General features: G+C 46.7%; 1 protein-coding gene across 2 annotated transcripts in view; it reads left to right on the forward strand.

Moving 5' to 3' along the window:
• LOC138265200 (probable cation-transporting ATPase 13A4) overlaps positions 1-20,217 on the forward strand; it is a 249,446-nt gene that overhangs the window by 173,504 nt on the left and 55,725 nt on the right. For both annotated transcript variants that reach the window (XR_011199310.1, XM_069212745.1), the window contains exons 16-20: positions 4,587-4,673; positions 12,390-12,546; positions 14,645-14,762; positions 15,971-16,095; positions 18,526-18,686. Coding sequence is in view for 1 of the 2 variants with exons in the window: in XM_069212745.1 (XP_069068846.1) it covers positions 4,587-4,673; positions 12,390-12,546; positions 14,645-14,762; positions 15,971-16,095; positions 18,526-18,686 (648 nt within the window). In the remaining variant the exon portion in view is untranslated. The remainder of the gene's footprint in view (positions 1-4,586; positions 4,674-12,389; positions 12,547-14,644; positions 14,763-15,970; positions 16,096-18,525; positions 18,687-20,217) is intronic.

The following is a 20,217-nucleotide window of genomic DNA, read 5'->3' on the forward strand; positions in this document are numbered from 1 at the left end:
GTTGTCTACTGTCTAGCTGGCCCTCCATCACCACAAATCTACCTCCTGGGTCTACTCTGTGTGCTGTTTGGTGAAATGGGACTCTACCTGCAATCCATATCAATACTCCCCGTGCGAACGCGGAGTATGTTGTGCCTACAAGTTGTCCGCCCCATTTCGTGCGGAGCTCCTGCAAGTCTGGTTCCAGTAAGTGTGTCTCTTGGAGGATAGCAATGTGTGTTCCCAGTCGCTTGAGGCGTGCGTGGATGCGAGCTCTTTTATTTCTTGTGCCCATACCCCTCACATTCCATGTCATTATGTCGTATTGATTACTGTTGCGGTTATTTTGTGGTGTCATGAGAAAGCGTGGTGTGGGTCTGCTTCTGTGCCTCAGTCTTGCTCGTTGGTCTTCCGATGGGTTGCCCCTCCGATTGTGCCATTGAATATGTTTGCCTATCCCAGCAGTGCATGCATATTTGTGATGGATCTATGGTGTGTGTTTTTATTAATTTACTACTACCCTCCCCCCAACTAATCCCCTCACACTCTTATCTACTGATATGAAACTACTTAACTCGTATATACATAGAAAAACTGTATCCTGCTGGATAACCATGGTGGTGTTATCATGACGGTCTAATGTGGCTCATTTGTGGGGCTCACATCAGACCGTAGACTTTGTCTGCTAATACTGGTGGGCGCCCCCGGAGTGCGTGTCACCCCCCCGGTCCCCTCCCCACGCACCGCTACCACCCAGCCCCGCCAAGCAAGGATGAGTTTATGCAAAAGATACACATTTGTTGAATAGGATGCTGCTTCTCCGAGGATCCGCATCGCGCCTAGGACCTCTGGAGCGTCCGGCCACATCTCCCCAGAGTAACAGAACAAAGATGGTGTCTTTGGAAGTGGTCAGAGATCATCCGCCGCTCTGGGGGTGACCCTCAGCCCTTTTGAGTCATCTATTATAGTAGAAGCAGAGCTGGTCGTGTCCGAATCCGAATTGATCTCAGGTAGTTCCCTGATTACTTCAAAGTTGTTTTGCGTCAGCAGGGGGGTTTCTTTCAAGACTTTTGCTCTTTCTTCCGCTACCTGTTGGGCAGACGGCTGAACCCTAGTACGTCTTTTGGATCATTTCCATGATGTCAAGGACAACCATTCTTCTCCCCCCTTAGCTTTGTTGGTCATGCGTGCCAGGCCTTTGGCATGTAGCCACGTCCAAGCGTCTTCCGGGGAGTTAAATATGTGAGTACGATCATCTGCTATCACTCTCAGCTTGGCAGGAAAGAGTAATGCATATTTAATGTTAATTTTGCGCAGGCGTTGCTTGACCTTGATATATGAGTTGCGTTTTCTTTGCACCTCTTGGGTGAAATCTGGGTATGCATTGATGGTTGCGTCCTCATAGTTGAATGGGCCTTTGTTGCGGAATTGTTGTAGAATTGCATCACGGTCCCGGAAGTTTAAGATTCTGGCGATCAATGGTCTGGGTAGTTGCCCAGGGAGCGGGGGCCTGCCCGGGATTCTGTGCACCCTTTCCACAGTGAATAACTTCGATGGGGCCCCGCCTTGCACCTCTTTGATTAGCCATTGTTCGAGGGATATTTCCATGCTTTGTTGTTGCATATTTTCGGGAAATCCCAGAAAAAGAATGTTATTCCGGCGCGTTCTACTCTCAGATTCTTCCGCTCGTTTCCATAGCGCCTTCAATTCCGCATCCATGTGTTGAATCTGTTTTTGGTTATCCTGGGTCGTGGGAGATAGCTCGGTCAGTCCCTCCTCCACTGTTTTGACTCTTTCCGATAGCTTGCGGTGATCCACTCGAAGTAGGTTCAGGTCTTGCGATACCGCATCTATTCTACCTTCCAGGGAGGTTTTAGTGTCCATTATTGCTTGTAGTACCCTTTCCAATTGCACGGATTGTGACGCAAGTGTGCTCTCCAATGTTTGTAGAGTCGGATTTGGCTGTTGGTGGGTGGCCGCTGGGCTTTGTGTGGTTCGATCTTGATTCTTGGCTGATTTCAGTCTGCCCGCCATCGTGTACGCCCGGCGGGGGGGCGACGTGGGTCACAGCAAGGCACTCCTCGGAGTTGAATTGTGGCAGGCTTCCCCCCCTTTTGTCCCTCTTTGCCGGCTCAGATTGTGGTTCCTTGTCGCCAGGTTTTGTGCCAGGGGGCAGGCTTTAGTTGGACCTAGTTTGCGAGCCTGATGTTCATGGCCTTCCCCTGTTGACTTTCGGGGTGCTGGGGGGGGGGGGGCGTCCGGTCTCAGTTGTCCCCGGCGCAGGGGGGAAGAGTCTGGTCCAGACTGGCTGGAGGCTAATTATGCCAGCCTTAGTTCCTGTAGTGCCCTAGTCTGTTCCCGTCGGTCTCCCCGCGCCAGCGCACATCCAAGGCGGGACCGGCGCCCGGTGGGGCGCCCCACTAGGGGGGCATGAGAGCAGGGGGGGGAGGGGAAGGGAAAGGGGAGGCGCTGGCCCGGCCTCTCTGCCTCACCCACGGTTGGTAGGCCACGGCAAATTTTTCCAAGCCCCCTCCTGTTGCCGCACCCCGTTATGTAGGACAATCCATCTGCCTGGAGGGGAGCAAGTCTTTAGGCGTCTGCGCCCGCCTCAGCCAGGCAATTCTGCCCATACAGATATAGCGCCTCCACGGTGGCCGCGTCCCCCACGGGTCCAGGCGGTGGGGGGAGCACTCCCCGAGTCCAGAGCGGCACTTGCTTTATTTTTTTATTTTTTATTTTTTATGTTGTTGTTGTTTTCTTCTTTTTATTTCTACCCCGGGCTCCGAGCGGATGCGGGAACCCCCGCGGCGATCCCTCTTCTCAGAGGCTGGCCGCCCAACGCCCCTGGACTCCGGGCGCTGCCTGTGAGTTTTTCAGCCCCGGGATGGTGCCCCTGTCCCCGTTGCAGAGGGAGGGGGCGGGCCGCAACTTACTCGCTAGCGGCCGCTCCAGGCGAGAGGCGCTGCTGCACGGGTGCGGGAGGTCCTGCAGCAGCTCTCCAGGTCGCAGGCCGAACACTCGCGGTCCAGGTCAGCGCTCTGCGCCTCCGCCGACCCAAAATGGCGGGCGCTCCGCGCCTCGGCTCCCAGACCAGGAGGAGAGCTCGGGTTGGAAGCTCTCCCCCGTCAATTCCAAGCTCCGTCAGGGTGCGACAGTCGAATCGAGGCCGCCACAGCGCCCCCGTGCACCCCGGTCGCCATCTTGGCTCCTCCCCCAAGTAGGTAAGATTTTTGACATCATAGTGGCAAAACAGAAGGCCCCTTAACGTGGTCTAGGACCAGCCATTTATTGTTTCTTATTCCAAGATGAGACAAGGGTGCTGCTCTGAGTTGGGTCCATGATTGGATGTTTTCTTTCTGTGTTTTCTGTGTCCCCTCTTTAAGCTCAGTTGTGGACGCTGTTAGACCTGGAAGTTCTTTCTTCTTGTTTAAGGGGTCCCCCCATGCCTTTGATAACCCAGCATGAGAACCTTCCATCACTGCCCCGTTCTGCTGTAGATACAATGACTCCTTTAAAACATATGATATCCACAACCTGACCTGAAGGCATCTTGTTCATGGCTGAGCCTCAGCCTGCAAACTTTCAGTGCCCCTCAAACTTGCATTGGATATTGCGACTCCTTGGATATCATGAGTCATGTCAGTAGATCTCAAAGCCTGTTATTGCGATACTATTGAGACAACCTAGAATCTACAGATGATGTAAATAGTGGCCAGAATCCAATATCTTTCATCACAAAACAACTGGACTGTGTAGAGGTGTATTTTTGGCTCCCGGTCCAGAGTAGATATCATTGCCCCAGATTCTAGCTACCAGCATCCTCTGCATCTATGCACCCACCAGCATCAAATCAAGCTTGCATCCTGCTTCACAATGTTATTTTAACTATTTCAGGCTGCAGGCTATTTACTCGACATTACTTTTCAATCTCAGCTCCACCTCACCCACCCCTTCACACTGTTCCATCCTTTGGTGCCAAATCGAACTGAGCTTTTATTTACAGACCCACTTCCACTGCACTTTAATTGACTTGATTCAGCGGCTTAGCTGTATGACACTCATGGTACTCCTGGTACTCCATGGTGCTAGGAAGGGAGGACATGCCCCTGTTTATGGTGGATGAGAGAAGGACCTTTACCTACACTAAAGTGTGTGAGCTGCAGGGGCTTAGAACTTGCGGGTGTGACATGTTCTTTTATATGTTTGCTGTGTGATATTTGGAAAGAGTCAGCCTTCCAGAAGAACATAGTTGTGCAAAGTTACTTCTTCCTCGGGGACCAGGACATGTCCATAAAGTTACAGAGTATGAGTCATTCTCCAGTGTGATCGTCACACGGAGGGGTTCTTGGACTGCCTGACCAGACGATGGCTACACAGATGGTTGTGTACAGCTCACACACAGACCAAGGTATGCCAGGACCCCTTGGCTGATGTCTCACTGTAATCACATCTGTCACAGCAGCCGTCCTACCACAAGAAGGTGCCTTAATGTCCTTCCAATATTTACCCCATGGACTGATACAATGGGTTTAGTATCATCTTGTTTATTCTGTTGCCCCACTGGCCCCACCAGTGTTTCCCTTTAAACCTGCACATTCTTCCAACAGGCAATAGAAGATATAAACAGTGAAGGAGCAGATGGTGAAGACCACGCACAAGGCATGATCGTGAAACCTGGACCAAACGCTAGACAGGTAAACAAAATACACTACTCAGTACATATTTAAAATGACATGTGTGCCGCCTTCCATCCATGAGTCAATTACTTCTTCCATACAAAGTTTGCTATCCTTGGTTAGAACAGTGCTTCATTTTTGCAGGTGGTCACAGGCAGTGTGCCATGTGTAGCTTGCTGATGGAAAAGGTATTGAGTGAAACTGGACACCTTGACGCTTGGGTTAGAAGAGTGATATGATGGCCACTTCATTTAAATCACCCAGATCTGAGCTTTTCACCTGCCAATGACTGATTTCAGGTGTGTTAGTCTAATACCTTTAATGGAAGCCAAGCAACATGACAACACACAGAATGCATTAGGTGTTACCATTGAATCCCAGGAGTGAAACCAGTGTCGTTAACATCATGGGGTGAGATGGTCACCTGAGAGGGTGGGCTATGGCGTTGGTGCTGGTTTTTAGAAGGCTCCATTTTGGGAAAAGAATGTATATCAGTGTGTGTAAGTGCTCTCTTTGACTACTTCCTCTGCATGGTGGAGGGTGGTATCTCTAAGTGTTGTACATCTATATTTAGAAGACTGATTCACAAACTTCAGTGATACTGAACTAACATTTCAAGTTTTCTGGTCCTACTTCTTGCATCCAACAGGATGCTGAAATAAAACCATCCAAGGAGACGAGAAGTTCCACCCCAGGAAACCTCTGATCTCCAACACCTGCAATAGTTGAATGGGGACAATCAATGCATCCCCCACTCTACCCGGGTATGAGCAATGGTGAAGGATCACCTGGTGGACAAAGAAAAATGAGAGGTGGTCCGTAGGGTGGATGTTATCCGAAAGGGATGGACCTCGGTCTGCTCACGAGAGTCGAACTCCTTGAGTAGTACAAGTTCAGACTGACTCAACTCAATGTGTTGGTAGGAGTGCCAGGGTCTGGGAGATACACAGGAGTTCAGCGAACTATTGAGTGAGTAGATTCTCACAACTCCTGGAAAATAACATTATTTTTGTGTTTGATGGAGAAGATAGTTTATAGTCCTGAAGAAGCGCCAAGAGATCTGTTTAGACAAATAAAGGCGCAAAACACGTTGACTTATTGAGTGGTGCCAGATATAATATTCTTAACCACATTGTTTGCGTAAGAGTTAAGGGCCATTATTTCCCTTGAACTCTTTCGATGTTTTTAATCTTGACTACCCCTCTCTGCCCCTAATTAAAAGAAGTTCTAGAGGAGGGTTGAGCCAATTTTAGATTTCTATTTGTTTTCTCTCCATTGCCTTGTTGGTTTGACACAGATGTTTGGCCCAGTGACCCCATTGAGGGTCCCGTCAGACATTGCAGTGCCAGTCTGGCGTGGAGCAAGCCTGGTGATGATACCTGAAGGCTTATGCTTCTGATGTTATTCTCTTTCAGACCGTTTCTGGTCATTTTTTTTTTTTTGGAACAGTGTACCTTTATGAGTAACAAGTCAGTTATTTAGCTTCTGATCTGCCTATACTACTTTAGAAGCCTCTGTCCGGCATGAGTAATAACCTTCAGTACCGTTACTGCGTACAGGATCTGAGCTGCAAGTCCTGTCAGTTGTTGCAAGTCTGCGCAAGCACTAGACTGCAGTACTGTTGTTGCACTGCATGATCTGCACTGCAAGGGTAGTTGAGCTGCTGCTAGCATGTGTGAGTACTAGCCTACAATACTGTTAATGCACTGCAGGGTCTACACTGCAAAGGCAGCTAGGCGCACTAAGACTCAGTACTGTCACAGCACTGCAAGATCTGCATTTAAAGACTAGTCCAACTGCTGCTAGCCTGCGCCAGTACTAGCCTTCAGTACGGTTCCTGCACTGCAGGATCTGCACTGCAAAGTTAATACAGCTAGTGCTAGCCTTTGCGAGCACTACACTTCAGTACTGTTAATGCACTGCAGGATCTGCACTGCAAAGGCAGCTGGGACTACTAGTATTCAGTACTCATGCACTGCAGGATCTGCACTGCAAGACTAGTCCACCTGCTGCTAACTTGCACAAGGTCTAAGCTTCAATACTGTCACTGCACTATCTGCACTGCAAGACTAGTCCACCTGCTGCTAACTTGCACAAGGTCTAAGCTTCAATACTGTCACTGCACTATCTGCACTGCAAGGCTAGTCCAGCTGCTACGCGGCTGCAGGAATACTAGACTTCAGTACTGTCACTGCACTGCAGGGACTGAGCCACAAATCTGGTCAAGCTGCTGCTAGCCTGCATTAGTACTAGCCCTCAGTACTGTTTCTGTCTGCAGGATCTGAGCTGCAAGCCCTGTCAAACTCCTGCTAGCCTGCGTGAGTCCTATCCTTCAGTACTGTAGCTGCACTGCATGAAGTGCACTGCAGGGTTACTACAGCTACTGTGCACGAGTACTAGCCTTCAGTACTCTTGCTGCACTGAAGGATCTGCACTGCATGGTTAGTACAACTACTGCTAGCCTTCACGAGTACTACCCTTCAGTACTGTTAATGCACTACGGGATCTGCACTGCAAGACTAGTCCAGCTGCTACTAGCCTGCACAAGGGCTAGGCTTCAGTACTGTCCCTACACTATCTGTGCTGCAAGGCTAGTCCAGCTGCTGCTAGCCTGCACAAGTCCAACATTCAGTATAGCTGCACGTGCCAGGATCTGCATTGCAAGGCTATTTCAGCTACTGCTAGCCAGCTTGAGTACTAACTTCTGTAATGTCACTGATATGCAGGATCTGCAGTGCAAGGCTGGCCCAGCTGTTGCTACCATGCACAAGTACTAGGCTTTAGTACTGCCACTGCACTGCAGGATATGCACCTCAAGGGCATCTGCTAGTACTAGGCTTCAGTAGTCACTGCACTCCAGGATCTGCACTGCATAGTTAGACCAGCTGCTGCTAGCCCGCACGAGTACTAGCCTTCGGTATATCTGCTGTTCCACAGGATCTTCACTGCAAGGCTAGACCAGCTGCTGCTAGCCTCAGCGAGTAATAGGCTTCAGTTCTGTCACTGCACTGCAAGATTCCCACTGCACGGACATCTGAGAGTTCTAGGCTTCAGTACTGTCAGTGCACTGCAGCATCACTGCAAGGTTAGTCCAGCGGTTGGTAGCCTGCCAAGTTCTAGCAGTACATTTCAGGTCTGCATTTCAGGTCGGCACTGTAAGGCTAGCCCAGTTACTGTCAGCCTGCATGAGTACTGGGCTTCAGTACTCTCACTATACCACAGGATATGTACCTCAAGGGCATCTGACAATAAAAGGCTTTAGGACTGTCCCTGCACCGCAGGATCTGCATTGGAAGGCTATCCCAGCTGGTGCTAGCCAGTATGAGTACTAGGCATCAGTACTGACCCTGCACTGCAGGATCTGCACTGCAAGGTTAGTTCAGCTGCTGCTAGCCTGCACGAGTACCAGCCTTCAGTACAACTGCTGCCCTACAGGAGCTTCACTGCAATGATAGTCCAGCTGCTGCTAGCCAGCACTAGTACTAGGCATCTGTACTGTCACTGCAAAGTAGGATCTGAACTGGAAGGCTAGCCTGCTCCAGTACCAGGCTTCAGAACTGTCACTGCACAGCAGGATCTGCATTTGGGAGTATTAGGCTTCAGTACTGCCTCTGCACTGCAGGGCTAGAACAGCTGCTGCTAGCCTGCACAATTACTAGCCTTCGGTACTGCTGCTGCACTACAGGATCTGCACTGCAAAGATAGTCTAGCTGCTGCTAGCCAGCACTAGTACTAGGTATCTATACTGTCACTGCAAAGCAGGATCTGAACTGGAAGACTAGCCTGCTCGAGTACTAGGCTTCAGAACTGTCACTGCACAGCAGGATCTGCATTTGGGAGTACTAGGCTTCAGTACTGCCACTGCACTGCAGGTTCTGCACTGCAAGGCTAGACCAACTGCTGCTAGCCTGCACAATTGCTAGCCTTCAGTACTGCTGCTGCACTACAGGATCTGCACAGCAACGCTGCTCCCACTGTGGCTTGCCAGAGCAAGTACAAGGCTTTAGTACAATCACTTTACAGAAAGGATCTGTATTGCAAGGGCATCTGGGAATAACAGGCTTCAGTACTGTCACTGCAGTGCAGGATCTGCACTGAAAGTGCACTTGAGAGTACTAGGCTTCAGTAATGTTACTATACTGCAGATTCTGCATTGCAAGGGCATCTGGGAGTTCTAGGCTTCAGTACTGTTGCTGCACTGTAGGATCTGAACTGCAAGTGCATCTGTGAGTACAAGGGTTCAGAACTGTTGCTGCGCTGTAGTTTCTGCTGTGTAAGGGCATCTGGAAGTTCTAGGGTTCAGTACTGCTATCACACCGTAAGGTCTGCACCCCAAGATTAAACAGCTGCTGTTAGCCTGCGTGAGTGTTAGTCTTCAGTACTTTTGCGGCACTGCAGGATCTGCACTGCAAGGGCATTTGTGAGTTCTGTGCTTCAGTATTGTCACAGCACTGCAGTCTGCACTCCAGGGCAAGTCCAGCTGCTTCTTGCCCAGACTTTGAGTTTACAGCTTGTTCTGCCCTAGAACATTACACCTGCCATCATTACACACGCTATCTCCTCATCAAGCTTCCACACCCTCCGTCTCCTGAAGATTTTCAAATGGATTCCCCCCAACACGAGGAAGACAGTCTCCCACACATTCATCACCAGCAAACTGGACCACGGCAATGCACTCTATGCCAGCATTATCATGAAACTTCAGTCAAGACTAAGAGTCCAGAATGCAGACTCATCCTGGACATCCCCGATACAGCTGATACAGCTGAATCTCCTCCCACCTCAGACACTTACACTGGCTCCCAGTCAACAAGCACATCACATACAAACTCCTGATCCACACCTTCAAGGCACTGCTCAACACAGGACTGGCATACCTCAACCCCCACCTCACCTTCTATGTACCCAACAGAGGTCTCCGTTCCTCCCAGCTCATCCTTGCAGCCGTCCCCAAGATCCGGAAAAGCGCAGTAGGAGGAAGATCTCCTACCTCGCAGCCCGGACATGGAACACGCTACCTCTCAAGCTCAGGCAGACCGCATCACTGAAGCAGTTCAGGAAGGATCTCAAGACCTGGCTCTTCAAATGAGCAGCACGCCTGCAAACAGCGCCTTGAGACCCTATGGGTGATTAGCCGTGCTTTACAAATCCTTGATTGATTGATTGACCCAGAGGTTTCTTGAACCCTTGCCCTCTTACCTTCTGCTGCTCTGCAGGTATTTGTCCCTGTGGAACTGTGGGTCAGACAGTGGGCCCTATTACGACCTTGATGGAGGGGTTTCCTCCATTACAAATGTGATTGATATCCCCTCTGCTGTATTACAATCTCCATAGAACATAATGGGATCGTAATACAGCAGACGGGATATCCGTCACATTTGCGACGGAGAAAACTCCTCCTTCGAGGTTGTAATAAGACACAGCGTGGCGTCTTGAAGGGGTCACCTGTACTTGGAGAAAGTAAAGGATCTGCATCTACACTCCCTGCAAGTGCTCCATAGAGGAGTGATAAGGTCCCCCAGGGTGGGTCAGGTTCTGGGTAGCTTCCCTTGTTTCCAGCCAGAGACCTCTGTCTAACCACAGCCAGCACCACCTCCTGGTCAAGGCTCAAGCCACCACCTTCAGCTGTGCCTTATTTAGTGTGAGGGTTCAGCATACCTTTCCTACGATGGAAGCAGCATTGCCAGACACCGAGGGAGGCAACTGGTGGGGGGCAGTGAGGGAAATGTGTGTAACTAACTACACTGTATAGTAAAATAGAGGTTTTCAATAATTATCTGACCATATCAATCTCACATTGATCCCATACAATGTTCTGCATTTCAAATTTCTTAAAGTTATCAGCTATAACTAGGGAAGTAATATAAAGAGGGCTAACGACGAATCCTACTGAGTAAACAAAGTTGTGATTCATAACCCCTGGAAAGTTTTGCTTGGGTACTTCAATAGAAAAGCCACTTTTCATCGTACTGTCCTTTACTGAGACTGAAAAGGGACCAGCTAGCCAGGAACTCGAAACCTCTACTGGTGCAGCGAAGAGCTTTGAGCCCTAGCTGGTTCACAGAGACCTCCACAGCCATGTTGGGATCACCTTGCAAACTGTTGACCTCAAGGTGAGGTCTGGACATCTGACTGAAATTTGACATTTCAATACCTGTGATTGAGGCAATTCTTGATTTTTGTGGTGATGACATCTGGGAATTGTCATTTTTTTCTGCACTCTGACTAGCTTTCTCTCCCCATAACAACAATGGTGTGAAATAGTCACATGCCCAGGTTTGCCCTGAAATGACGGCCATTACTCTAGGGAGGCGATATTCAGAATGTTAAATTTGATGATCATTAATTATTTTCACCAGGATCCATATCTCCTGTGATGTGGAATAGTGTCTGCAGAAACTTTCATGACAATCTTAACAGGCTGTATAACAACCTAGTGTTTCCAAGTTACTGGAGAACAGACACTGAACCTGTCCTATCTCCAGCACGCCTAGATGGCTCTTTAGAAATAAGATCTACAGGAAAGCTACATGGGGCCCGGCTCTCTAGAAATAATCAGTGCTTAAAGTACCAAGGCATTCTGAGAGGAACTCTCTGCTCCCCAATGATGCTGATTTTAGAATCTATTTGAATACATCAATTAATGACCAGGACCAACAGTTTAGAAACCCAGCCATATTTTGAGGTAAACCAGCATTTTTTAATTATGTTGAATGCAGAAATCAAGAACTTGGCAGCAGCCAGCCACCAGCTCAACCTCGGTTACAAGGTACCCAGTTGAGATCAGGGTCTGATCATTCAACATTCTACAGTTCTACGGGGATTCTAGAAGTGCACAAGGTTCCAGGTTCTCGTCCTTGGCCACCGATGGTAAATAAAAGAAACATATTCACTCAGTAGCTTCTCTCAAGCACCAAAAGGACCTACACTGGGTTGTAATAGACAGACCTGGCTTGTTGAAGCACTAAATAATATGTTGGGGGAGTCTCCTTAAGTACAGAATGCCCCCTTCACTCCCTTAAGCAACTTGTAACATATCCACAAATTTGTCATTCTTATTTTCTCTCTTTCTAAGGCAGAGGTCACCCCTTTGACTGCCTCGATTCAACACTCTAGTGCAATATGGTCTCTGTATAGGTGAAGAACCTACAGGAAGAAGTACCAATTAGAAGAACAAGTTATTTCACTTTGTAAAGTAGATGGACACCTTTCTTGCTGCAGATAACCCGTCACGCTCCCGCCTCACCTCAATGAAAGGTGTCATGTGTTCTGTTTCTTGATAACATCTTCTGTTTGAGCTCTTTTTGCCTCTTCTGCTGGGGGCACTAATGTCACAAATGGTGCCTCCCTGGATGCTTAGGAGACGCCCTGCTGGATGCCCTCTGGCACCACCATGGACCAAGAATAGAATGATTCTGGATCGGGCTGAAACCCTGAGATATTACTAGGGATGAGTAATCTGCAGGAGGGCAGAGTATCCTTCAGAAAAAGGGTAACTTAAGGACTTAACTTCATTTGTGCTTTTAAACCTCCAATGTTGACTAAGTAAAGTAGTTTTGTGGCAGAAACCATGTTGCCTCTCTCTGGCTGCTTCAGGTGTCTACAATGGGAGCTAAAAAATGTGCTGCAGAACATGACAACGATGCAAGCTTGGGAAAATTGCATCATTTTCATTTTCTGAGACTTGAAGGTCTTTCTATTGTAATGTACCATACTGTTATGTTTTCTACCCAGGTCTCTGTGGCAGGCATCACCATTTTGCACCAGTTCCCATTTTCCTCTGGGCTCCAGCGGATGTCGGTTATCACGCAGGTCATCGAAGGGGACGACCACGTGGCCTTCATGAAAGGCGCTCCGGAGATGGTAGCGAGTTTTTGCAGACAAGACACAGGTGCATTTACAGATTACTGGAAATAAAATGTTCTGGGGCTCAACAGCATGGAAATAGTTTTAAAGATGTGTGAAAAAGAAACCGGTCCAAATGAAAGAAGTAAAAACTCCCAAGAAAGAATAATAGTGCAAAAGCCCCACAAAGCGCGCCCTTTCAGCTCCCTTTGTTAGAGTTGGTGGCTGTGACGTAGGGACACCGAGAAGGATTGCCTATCTGGTTTACTTTACCCATGTGCTAGCAATGAGACCCTGTACACCTCTGGAGTGTCATTTCTTCTTAAGAAAGGTAACCAGAATCCTCCAACCCTTCAAATGTAAGAGTGAAAATACAATCCTCTCTTAATCACAACAAAATGTTATTGGTCTAGAGGAGTCCTAATCTTTCAAGTTTTCTTTTGCTTGCTAGTTTAGATATGTGGAGAAGTTCTTCCAATTTGCAGTTATCAATTAACCAATCAGGATTTGTAAAGTGCGGCAAACCACCCACAGGCTATCCAGATGCTTGCAGGCTCTGGAGAAAGCAGTGAGAATGCGGGAAAAGCAAGGAGAAGCCACACATAAAAAATGGTGAAAATCAAGGAGAAAGCAGTGGAAATGAGGGAAAAGCAAGGAGAAGACACTAAAAAAAGCAGGGAAAAGCAAGATGACAGGAGCAAGAACGATGCAGCAGCACGGGATGAGCTGGCATGTGAACCAGAGTCTTCAAGGTGGCCCACTTCCCTGCCCAAGAAATTAAAAAATCATAATCAAAATACCCTGTGGTTATCCCTGCCTCTTTATTTTGCTTTTCAAAAGTTCCTTATTGACTTGGAGTTTGGAAAGGGTGTTTCTTCAATGTCATTGGTTTCTGTAAATATGTACCTGACATTGGGAAAATAATTTTTTTCCTTATGTAGAAAGTGCTGTTCGTAGTGGGGTTGCTTTTGGTCCTTCCACAAACAGCTGTTCCTAATGAAGTTTTATGGGTCCTTTCTCTGACCTACTCACCAGACACTGGCTGCAGCTGAGAGGCGCAGATTCAGGGTTAGGAATACAGGAACATCCGGACAAGCACCAGACACTGAGACGAGAAGGTGCTTTGTTGAAGGAACAAACCATGGAAGCAAGAAAAGAACACTAGAGTGGGAGAAATAAACTGAGGCTTACAGTGATAATCCCTTTGGAAGCCAGGCACAAGCATGGGAGAAGGAAACTCACTGGAAGAGAAAGATGCAGGCGTTTGGTCAGGAGCACAGAAATATTGCAATGGGGCAACACAGACATCTGTACACTGAGACCTGGATCCTGGCACCGAGATCCACACACATGATCCTAACAAGCTGGTGAAACAGAGGGAAACTGGAAGCCAAGGGCAAAGAGGCTCAGCATAGTAATGTTAATAAAAAGACAGCAGAGCATGGAAACTGGGACAAGGAAGCATGGACATCAAGTAAAGGTGACAGTCAGGCAAGGACACAATTCTATCGGGTTGGAAAATAGGTTGAATTGATATGAACCTAACCCCCCTTTTACTATTAGTGGGGTATTAATATATCTTTCCACACCTTAGACAGTGAGCAGACAATGGGGAATGGGAGGACAGAGAAAATACATCTGCTGTTGGAGGTACTTGAGGTCCCAGATGGATGTGGTTTGTGGATGTAGAAACATGAAGACCTATAAGCAAGGCTCAGAAACAGGTGACGGAATTGTGGACTCCTAGAGAGAGAAACACTGACCTGGTCAGAGGGAGACACTAAAGGGAGGCAAAGCATGGGGGAAGAGCCTCAACACCACATGGAGGTCATCAACACCGAATGACCAAGATAAGAATGTAGTGAAGATCCACATCACTCAGGCCCTTTGAGACACCTCCTTTCCGACAGCGTACAATGCTACAAGACCACACCACTGACACAGGTGCCCTCTACTAATGCTTAGTAACACCTACATGTCATATAGTTATGTGCAGGTGCAGTTTGATGTATGCTTTGAGCCTTTGGATTGTGAAAGGAGACCCACAGTAGAGCTCTTGATATCAGTTTGTAGAATAACATCACCGCATTCAGTCATTTAGTGTGAGGAGCCCACACTGATGTTCTTTGTTTCTGTCTCAACAGTGCCAGACAACTTTTTGAGTGAACTACAACACTACACCATGCAGGGATTCCGTGTGATCGGGCTGGCCTGTAAAACTCTGGAGACGAGGCATCACTCTCAACTTACAAATCTGAAGAGGTACCTTGAAATCTGCCAGTATTTGGATGGAACACTTAATACGTTTTTCACTGCTTTATCAGTTCAGAATGGCATCCTTTGCTGTCTGGGTTGACACAGAAGGGATTCAGAGGACAGTGCAAGGTGACTTCTTTCTCCTTGTGGGGTGTTTCTAATTGATGAGATTTGTCAGGTTGGCACCTCTTATGGCAAGGGCTGTGGGACTGAGTAATTCTCTATTGGCCCTCACATTCTTGATCCTGGTGGACTTAATAAGGCTCTGTCAGTAGATACTTCTTAGGGCCGTCTGTGTGTCACTTGCATGTACCCTACAAGGTGTCTGTGGTCCATGTGAATGTCAGCTGCCTCCATAAATCACCTGGGTGATTGCCTTGGGTAGACCTAACAATGGCTCTGTGGACTCAATTATTCTCAGCTGCTTTTGTACCTCAGCAGGATTGCTCTTCTTCTTCACTCTCACCTGGGTGACCTCTCGAGGTGTATGTTGGCTGGATGATTCTCGGGTGGCTCTGTTCCTCACCAGGATTGCTCTTCCAGGTAACTCACACCCGTGTGGTCCTCACAATGTGTGTATGGACTGAATGATTCCCAGCTGCTTCTGTATCTCACAAGGGTGTCTGTTCTTAGTAACTCCCAGCTCGGTGGACTAAACAGTTCATCTGTGGCCTGGAGGACTCTTGGCTGCCTTGGTATTTCTCAAGAGTGACTTTTCTTCAGAACTCACAACTGGGTGGCCCTCTCAGTGGAACTGTGGACTGGGTAATTCTTCTCCACCTATGTGGCACTTCCAGGTGTCTCCTAGCCTTGTAAACATAACAGTGGATCTGTGGACTAAATGATTGAGTCTACAGTTGAGAGTCCTGTCTCAGCAGTTTTAATGTCGCTCCGCTTTCCACTGCAGCTCTGAACCCCTGCCCTCCCTGAGAGAAGGCAGTGTATCAAGACACAAGGCTTGGAAGGATGTGAGGATCATACATACCTGTTACAACATTCACTATCTCAGTTGAAGGCAACATGGCTGCCATGCCTAGTTTGGGTGAGATAAGCAGGTCATCTCAAGTGCACCTTCTCTCGCATACATGAGCAAGGAGCAGGCACACTTCTTGAAACCCTTCCTCAGTGTTTGCCAAATATTTTCAGAGACTTATTGACACCTGTGCAACAAAGGTGATATGTTGCTGACCACTTTTTCTCTCATTTTCTTCCAGGGAGGAGGTAGAGTCAGACTTGACATTTATGGGCCTCCTTATCATGGAGAACCGACTGAAGCCAGAGACGAGTCCAGTCTTACAGGAGCTCAGTAGGGCCCGCGTTCGGATGGTGATGATCACTGGTATGTGAATTAATGAAATGGAAACTGTGCTTGTGTACAGCCATGGTGGCTGAAACACTTACTTGGGTAGAACAACTGGTTTTATCACTCATACATTTTGGAATAAATACATTGACAATGACTTGGTATGATGCATGAGTATGGAACAGTACGAAGACTTAAAACAGCAGTTTACACACTGTGTATGTAGTCTTCACTCTACAGCAAAGAGCTGCACCCCACAGCGTGGTGAATCAGCTGTGAGAATATTGAGTGCTTGCTCAGATGGGAAACTTTGTTGAGCAATGATTGGTTGCCATCTGCATCAGGAATGTTTGCCCTTGACCCCATGATTGTGGACCTTTCAGCATTGCTTCTTCAGGGAGCAAAGAAAGGACCCCCACCTGAAATAAGATCTTGTGAAGATTGTCTGATTAACCACTTATTAAAGAGCAACACACACACCAGCCACTTCTTTGTACACCGCTGCTAAACATGGTGGCCATCCTGCTTGTGATCTGAGTAGGTGTTCTATGTTAATGACGTCCAATTTTTATTACAATCAGTTGTTCCTTTTGGAATCAAATTTTCTAATCATATTTTAGGACTCAAACATTCAACTTTCCCCTTCTAACAGGGAATGTTTGACTCATAGAATATGATTACCGCTGCCAATTTTATAGAATAGTTCTAATAAAATATCTTTGCCATACATATCCTTCTCTGCTCCTTCCTGAAATGTTTTAGGGTGATAGTCAATAGAGGGACAAGAGAAAGGGAGGGGTGGGGGGGTCCCACAGCTCCATTTCCCTGTGCAAGTTCCACAGGGATCTTTGAACACAGCTACAGCCAAAATGGCTCAACACACTTGCAGCAAATTTGTCAGAAAGCTAGAAATTTCCCCAGAACGCGGGAATTATATGAATTGGTATACTAGTTTTTGAGAAATTAAGGTTCAAAATGTATAGATATCTGGACGCTTGGTTCACAGAGTCCTTTGGGAGCGCAAATTCATAAAATAAAGCAAGCAGATAGGCAATCCTGCGGGAGCTTGCAATCTGATTGGCTGGCTGCAACCTGAACAAAAACGTTGGAGCCTCCATAACAGGACTTGGTAACTTGGAGCCTGTGTGCCGAAAATAAAAAAATAAAATAAAATAAAAACCCTGTGGTCAAATAAAAAAATGTGGGGCTGCCGAACACCAAACCACACACCTTTTTTAAACATTGTTTTTCTGACCCCTCAAAGCTCCAGTGGAAAATCTGAGGCCAGAAAACAATAAAAAATAAATAAAGGGAAGGGCTTAGTGTCCATTGAGGGTGGCCACTTGCCAGGTGTGCGCAGGGCCTCGCTACACATGGCCAAAGGCTATGCACTTTGAGGGGCTTGTCTAGCTGGGTATGGTAATTAAATGTTAGTTTATGTTAAAAGAAACCCTAGAAATTCAATGTAAAAACAAAGGTTAATATGAAGTTATATTATTGTATTATCATTTTAATGTTTGCATAAGTCTGTATAAAAGGTACTAATAACTGCTAGATTCAAACGCTGCCATAAAATATCCTCGTCCAATACCTCACTGTCTCTGTGGTCAAATGTGGTAAATACCTGTAGACAGCCGGTAAAGAAGAATCAGTGCCGCTGAGGCATGGTCTCCGGATATAAGAAATGTTTCACAATAAACTAAAACGTATTCTGGGGAATACAGTGATTATGAGTGACATTAGAACCTACTAAACGCTAAATTTGGCCAAAAAGCCATGCTTGCTGAGAAAGGTATTCTAGACAAAATGTGGGTTTGCACACGTGATACCTTCTACAAACAAGGTGCCTCGGGCACGTGTCCTTCAAAAGGATCTGAGCTAGTCTTTCATTGAACTCGTGTATCCTTCAGCTTCCGGTGGTTCAGTCTACAAAGTTGTGAAGTTTTTTCAACCTTATCTTGGAAGACCTTTTGTAGTTTTTTATGTTTTTGCGTTAGGACTTCAGGGTGAAAATTGCCTTTTGAGACCATTTGTTGTGTAAATTCTTGTTTGAAACCAAATAAATGGCTCTACAGAAGATATACTGCACAGGAAACAGTAGGGTGTTCTCCTAACTGTGCAAAGGAATGTTCCACATGTTCTAAACTTGTGGAGAAACATTTTGCACATATTGTCCTGTACGAATTACGGCACAAGTGCACAAGTAGCTGGGCTGGCACTCCACAGATAGTGTTTGGCTTCACTGTATTCCAGGATTGTGAAAAGGATCTTGCTCGTTGGAGAAAACATGTTGCCTGGTGGAGAAACACCAGGAATCCTTTCAATCTTCGTAGAGGACAAAAGCAAGAATTTAGCATGTGAAACCACAACACCACAGATCACAATATGTGTCACAATTGAAGCAAACATCTTCAAATTCCACCTTCAATAAAAAACTAATCTGACTGATCCTGCTCTGATCTTTAGGTGACAATCTCCAGACGGCGGTGACTGTTGCAAAGAATTCAGGAATGATTTCACGAACGAGTAAGGTGATATTGGTAGAAGCAAGTGAGCCCGAAGGATCCGTTCCTGCGTCCATAACCTGGAAATCCATGGAAGACAAGAAGCCGACCAATGGGACCTTTGTGAGTACTAACACCTCCCTCTCACCACCCCATGTAGGCACATTCAAGACTACCTGTGGCTACTAAGTGGCAGAACAAAATTGGAAGGGGTATGAAAGTGTTGTGTAACTGCAAACCAACTTTTGTATGTTACTTTCTTTGAACTCTCTATTCTTCCTTGGACCTTTCCCTCAACACATAGTTTACATAACAAAGAAACAAACTTTGAATCCCAATGACCTTGCTCATTTGTTTCTTGCTTCTATACATTCCAGTGAGTCTGGTGTGTATAGTTTTCTCCTAAGTGTCCCCTTTCTCAATTGACTCTTCTTTCCTCTGCTCTGTCTGGCTTTCATCCTTGAGATCCAACTGAAGCTGCTCAGCTCTGTTAATAACATTTTCCTACAGTCTTGCACAACAGCCAATCCTCTTTCTTAATTCTCTCTGACCTTTTAGCTGCTCGTATTAATTCTGTTTTACTAAACTCTTTCTTTCTTGGATACTAAAGGCACGGTTCCTAACTAGATGTCTTCGTAACTTACTGGTCGTTCCCTCACTCCTTACTGGAAGGGATCTTTTCTGCCTGTGTTGCTGCTCACTCTGCTGTTCCTCAAAGGTCTCTCCTGGCTTCATGCTTATTTCTATTCTGCCATTTTTTGTTCTTTATAAATATGGTGTTGGTTAACTCTTCAATGTAGATGGGTCTCAGATCTTCTCTTTCTCTTCTTCTTTCTACTGCACTACAGGAACATGTCTCCGTGTGTTTATTGGCTGTGGACACCTGGAGAGCATCTCGCTCTCTGAACCTTAGACATGGGACAACTCAGGTTCTTTTTTCCCTACTTGTCTTCCACCTCCTGCCCCATCTCCTAACTTAATTTCCTACTCCATTCCTAAATGCAGCTTGGACATTGTACTCAACTTATGTGGTCAGCTTCTCAGATTTCATCTCTTGTCAGTTTCATCTGTATAGCATTTGTAAACTCAAACATTTCAGCTCCTCCTCTTTAAATGAAGCCAGTTTATGTAGTCAGTCACCCACATGTTACGAACACATACCTTCTGAAGAACCCCAGAACTGCTCCCCCACTCTCATTGGACCTCCAGTTTTAGAAGCTTCCTCCTGGTAAATGCGATACCTCGCGATCTTCGATCCATTGATCTCTCACCACCACTGTTCCCACCCTCAGGGTATTTATGAACTAAGGGTAATACTGATGGTTTCCTCCAAGACAATTCATGAAGTTATTTATAAAACTTTGCAAGTTTCAAAATCTGAGTGCAATTTTCAACTAGGTCCAGTGATCCAACAATGCTGATTTGTGTGTAACAACTTTTTTGTAGTGCAGATGATGGTGCAATCAAACACATTCTTTGCACAAAGCTGTGTTTGTTGTGGTCTCTAACCAGCCCTGGCATTGAGAAAGTTCCATACACACATCCAGATTGTGACCTGTCTCTCTCTTCCATGAAGCACCACTTTAATGTACTACACAAAACTAGGCGATAGCAAGGGTAAGAACAAAGATCACATAAACTCCATATATGTAAA

Source organism: Pleurodeles waltl, chromosome 11 (assembly GCF_031143425.1).
Source record: "Pleurodeles waltl isolate 20211129_DDA chromosome 11, aPleWal1.hap1.20221129, whole genome shotgun sequence".
NCBI classification, from domain to species: domain Eukaryota; kingdom Metazoa; phylum Chordata; class Amphibia; order Caudata; family Salamandridae; genus Pleurodeles; species Pleurodeles waltl.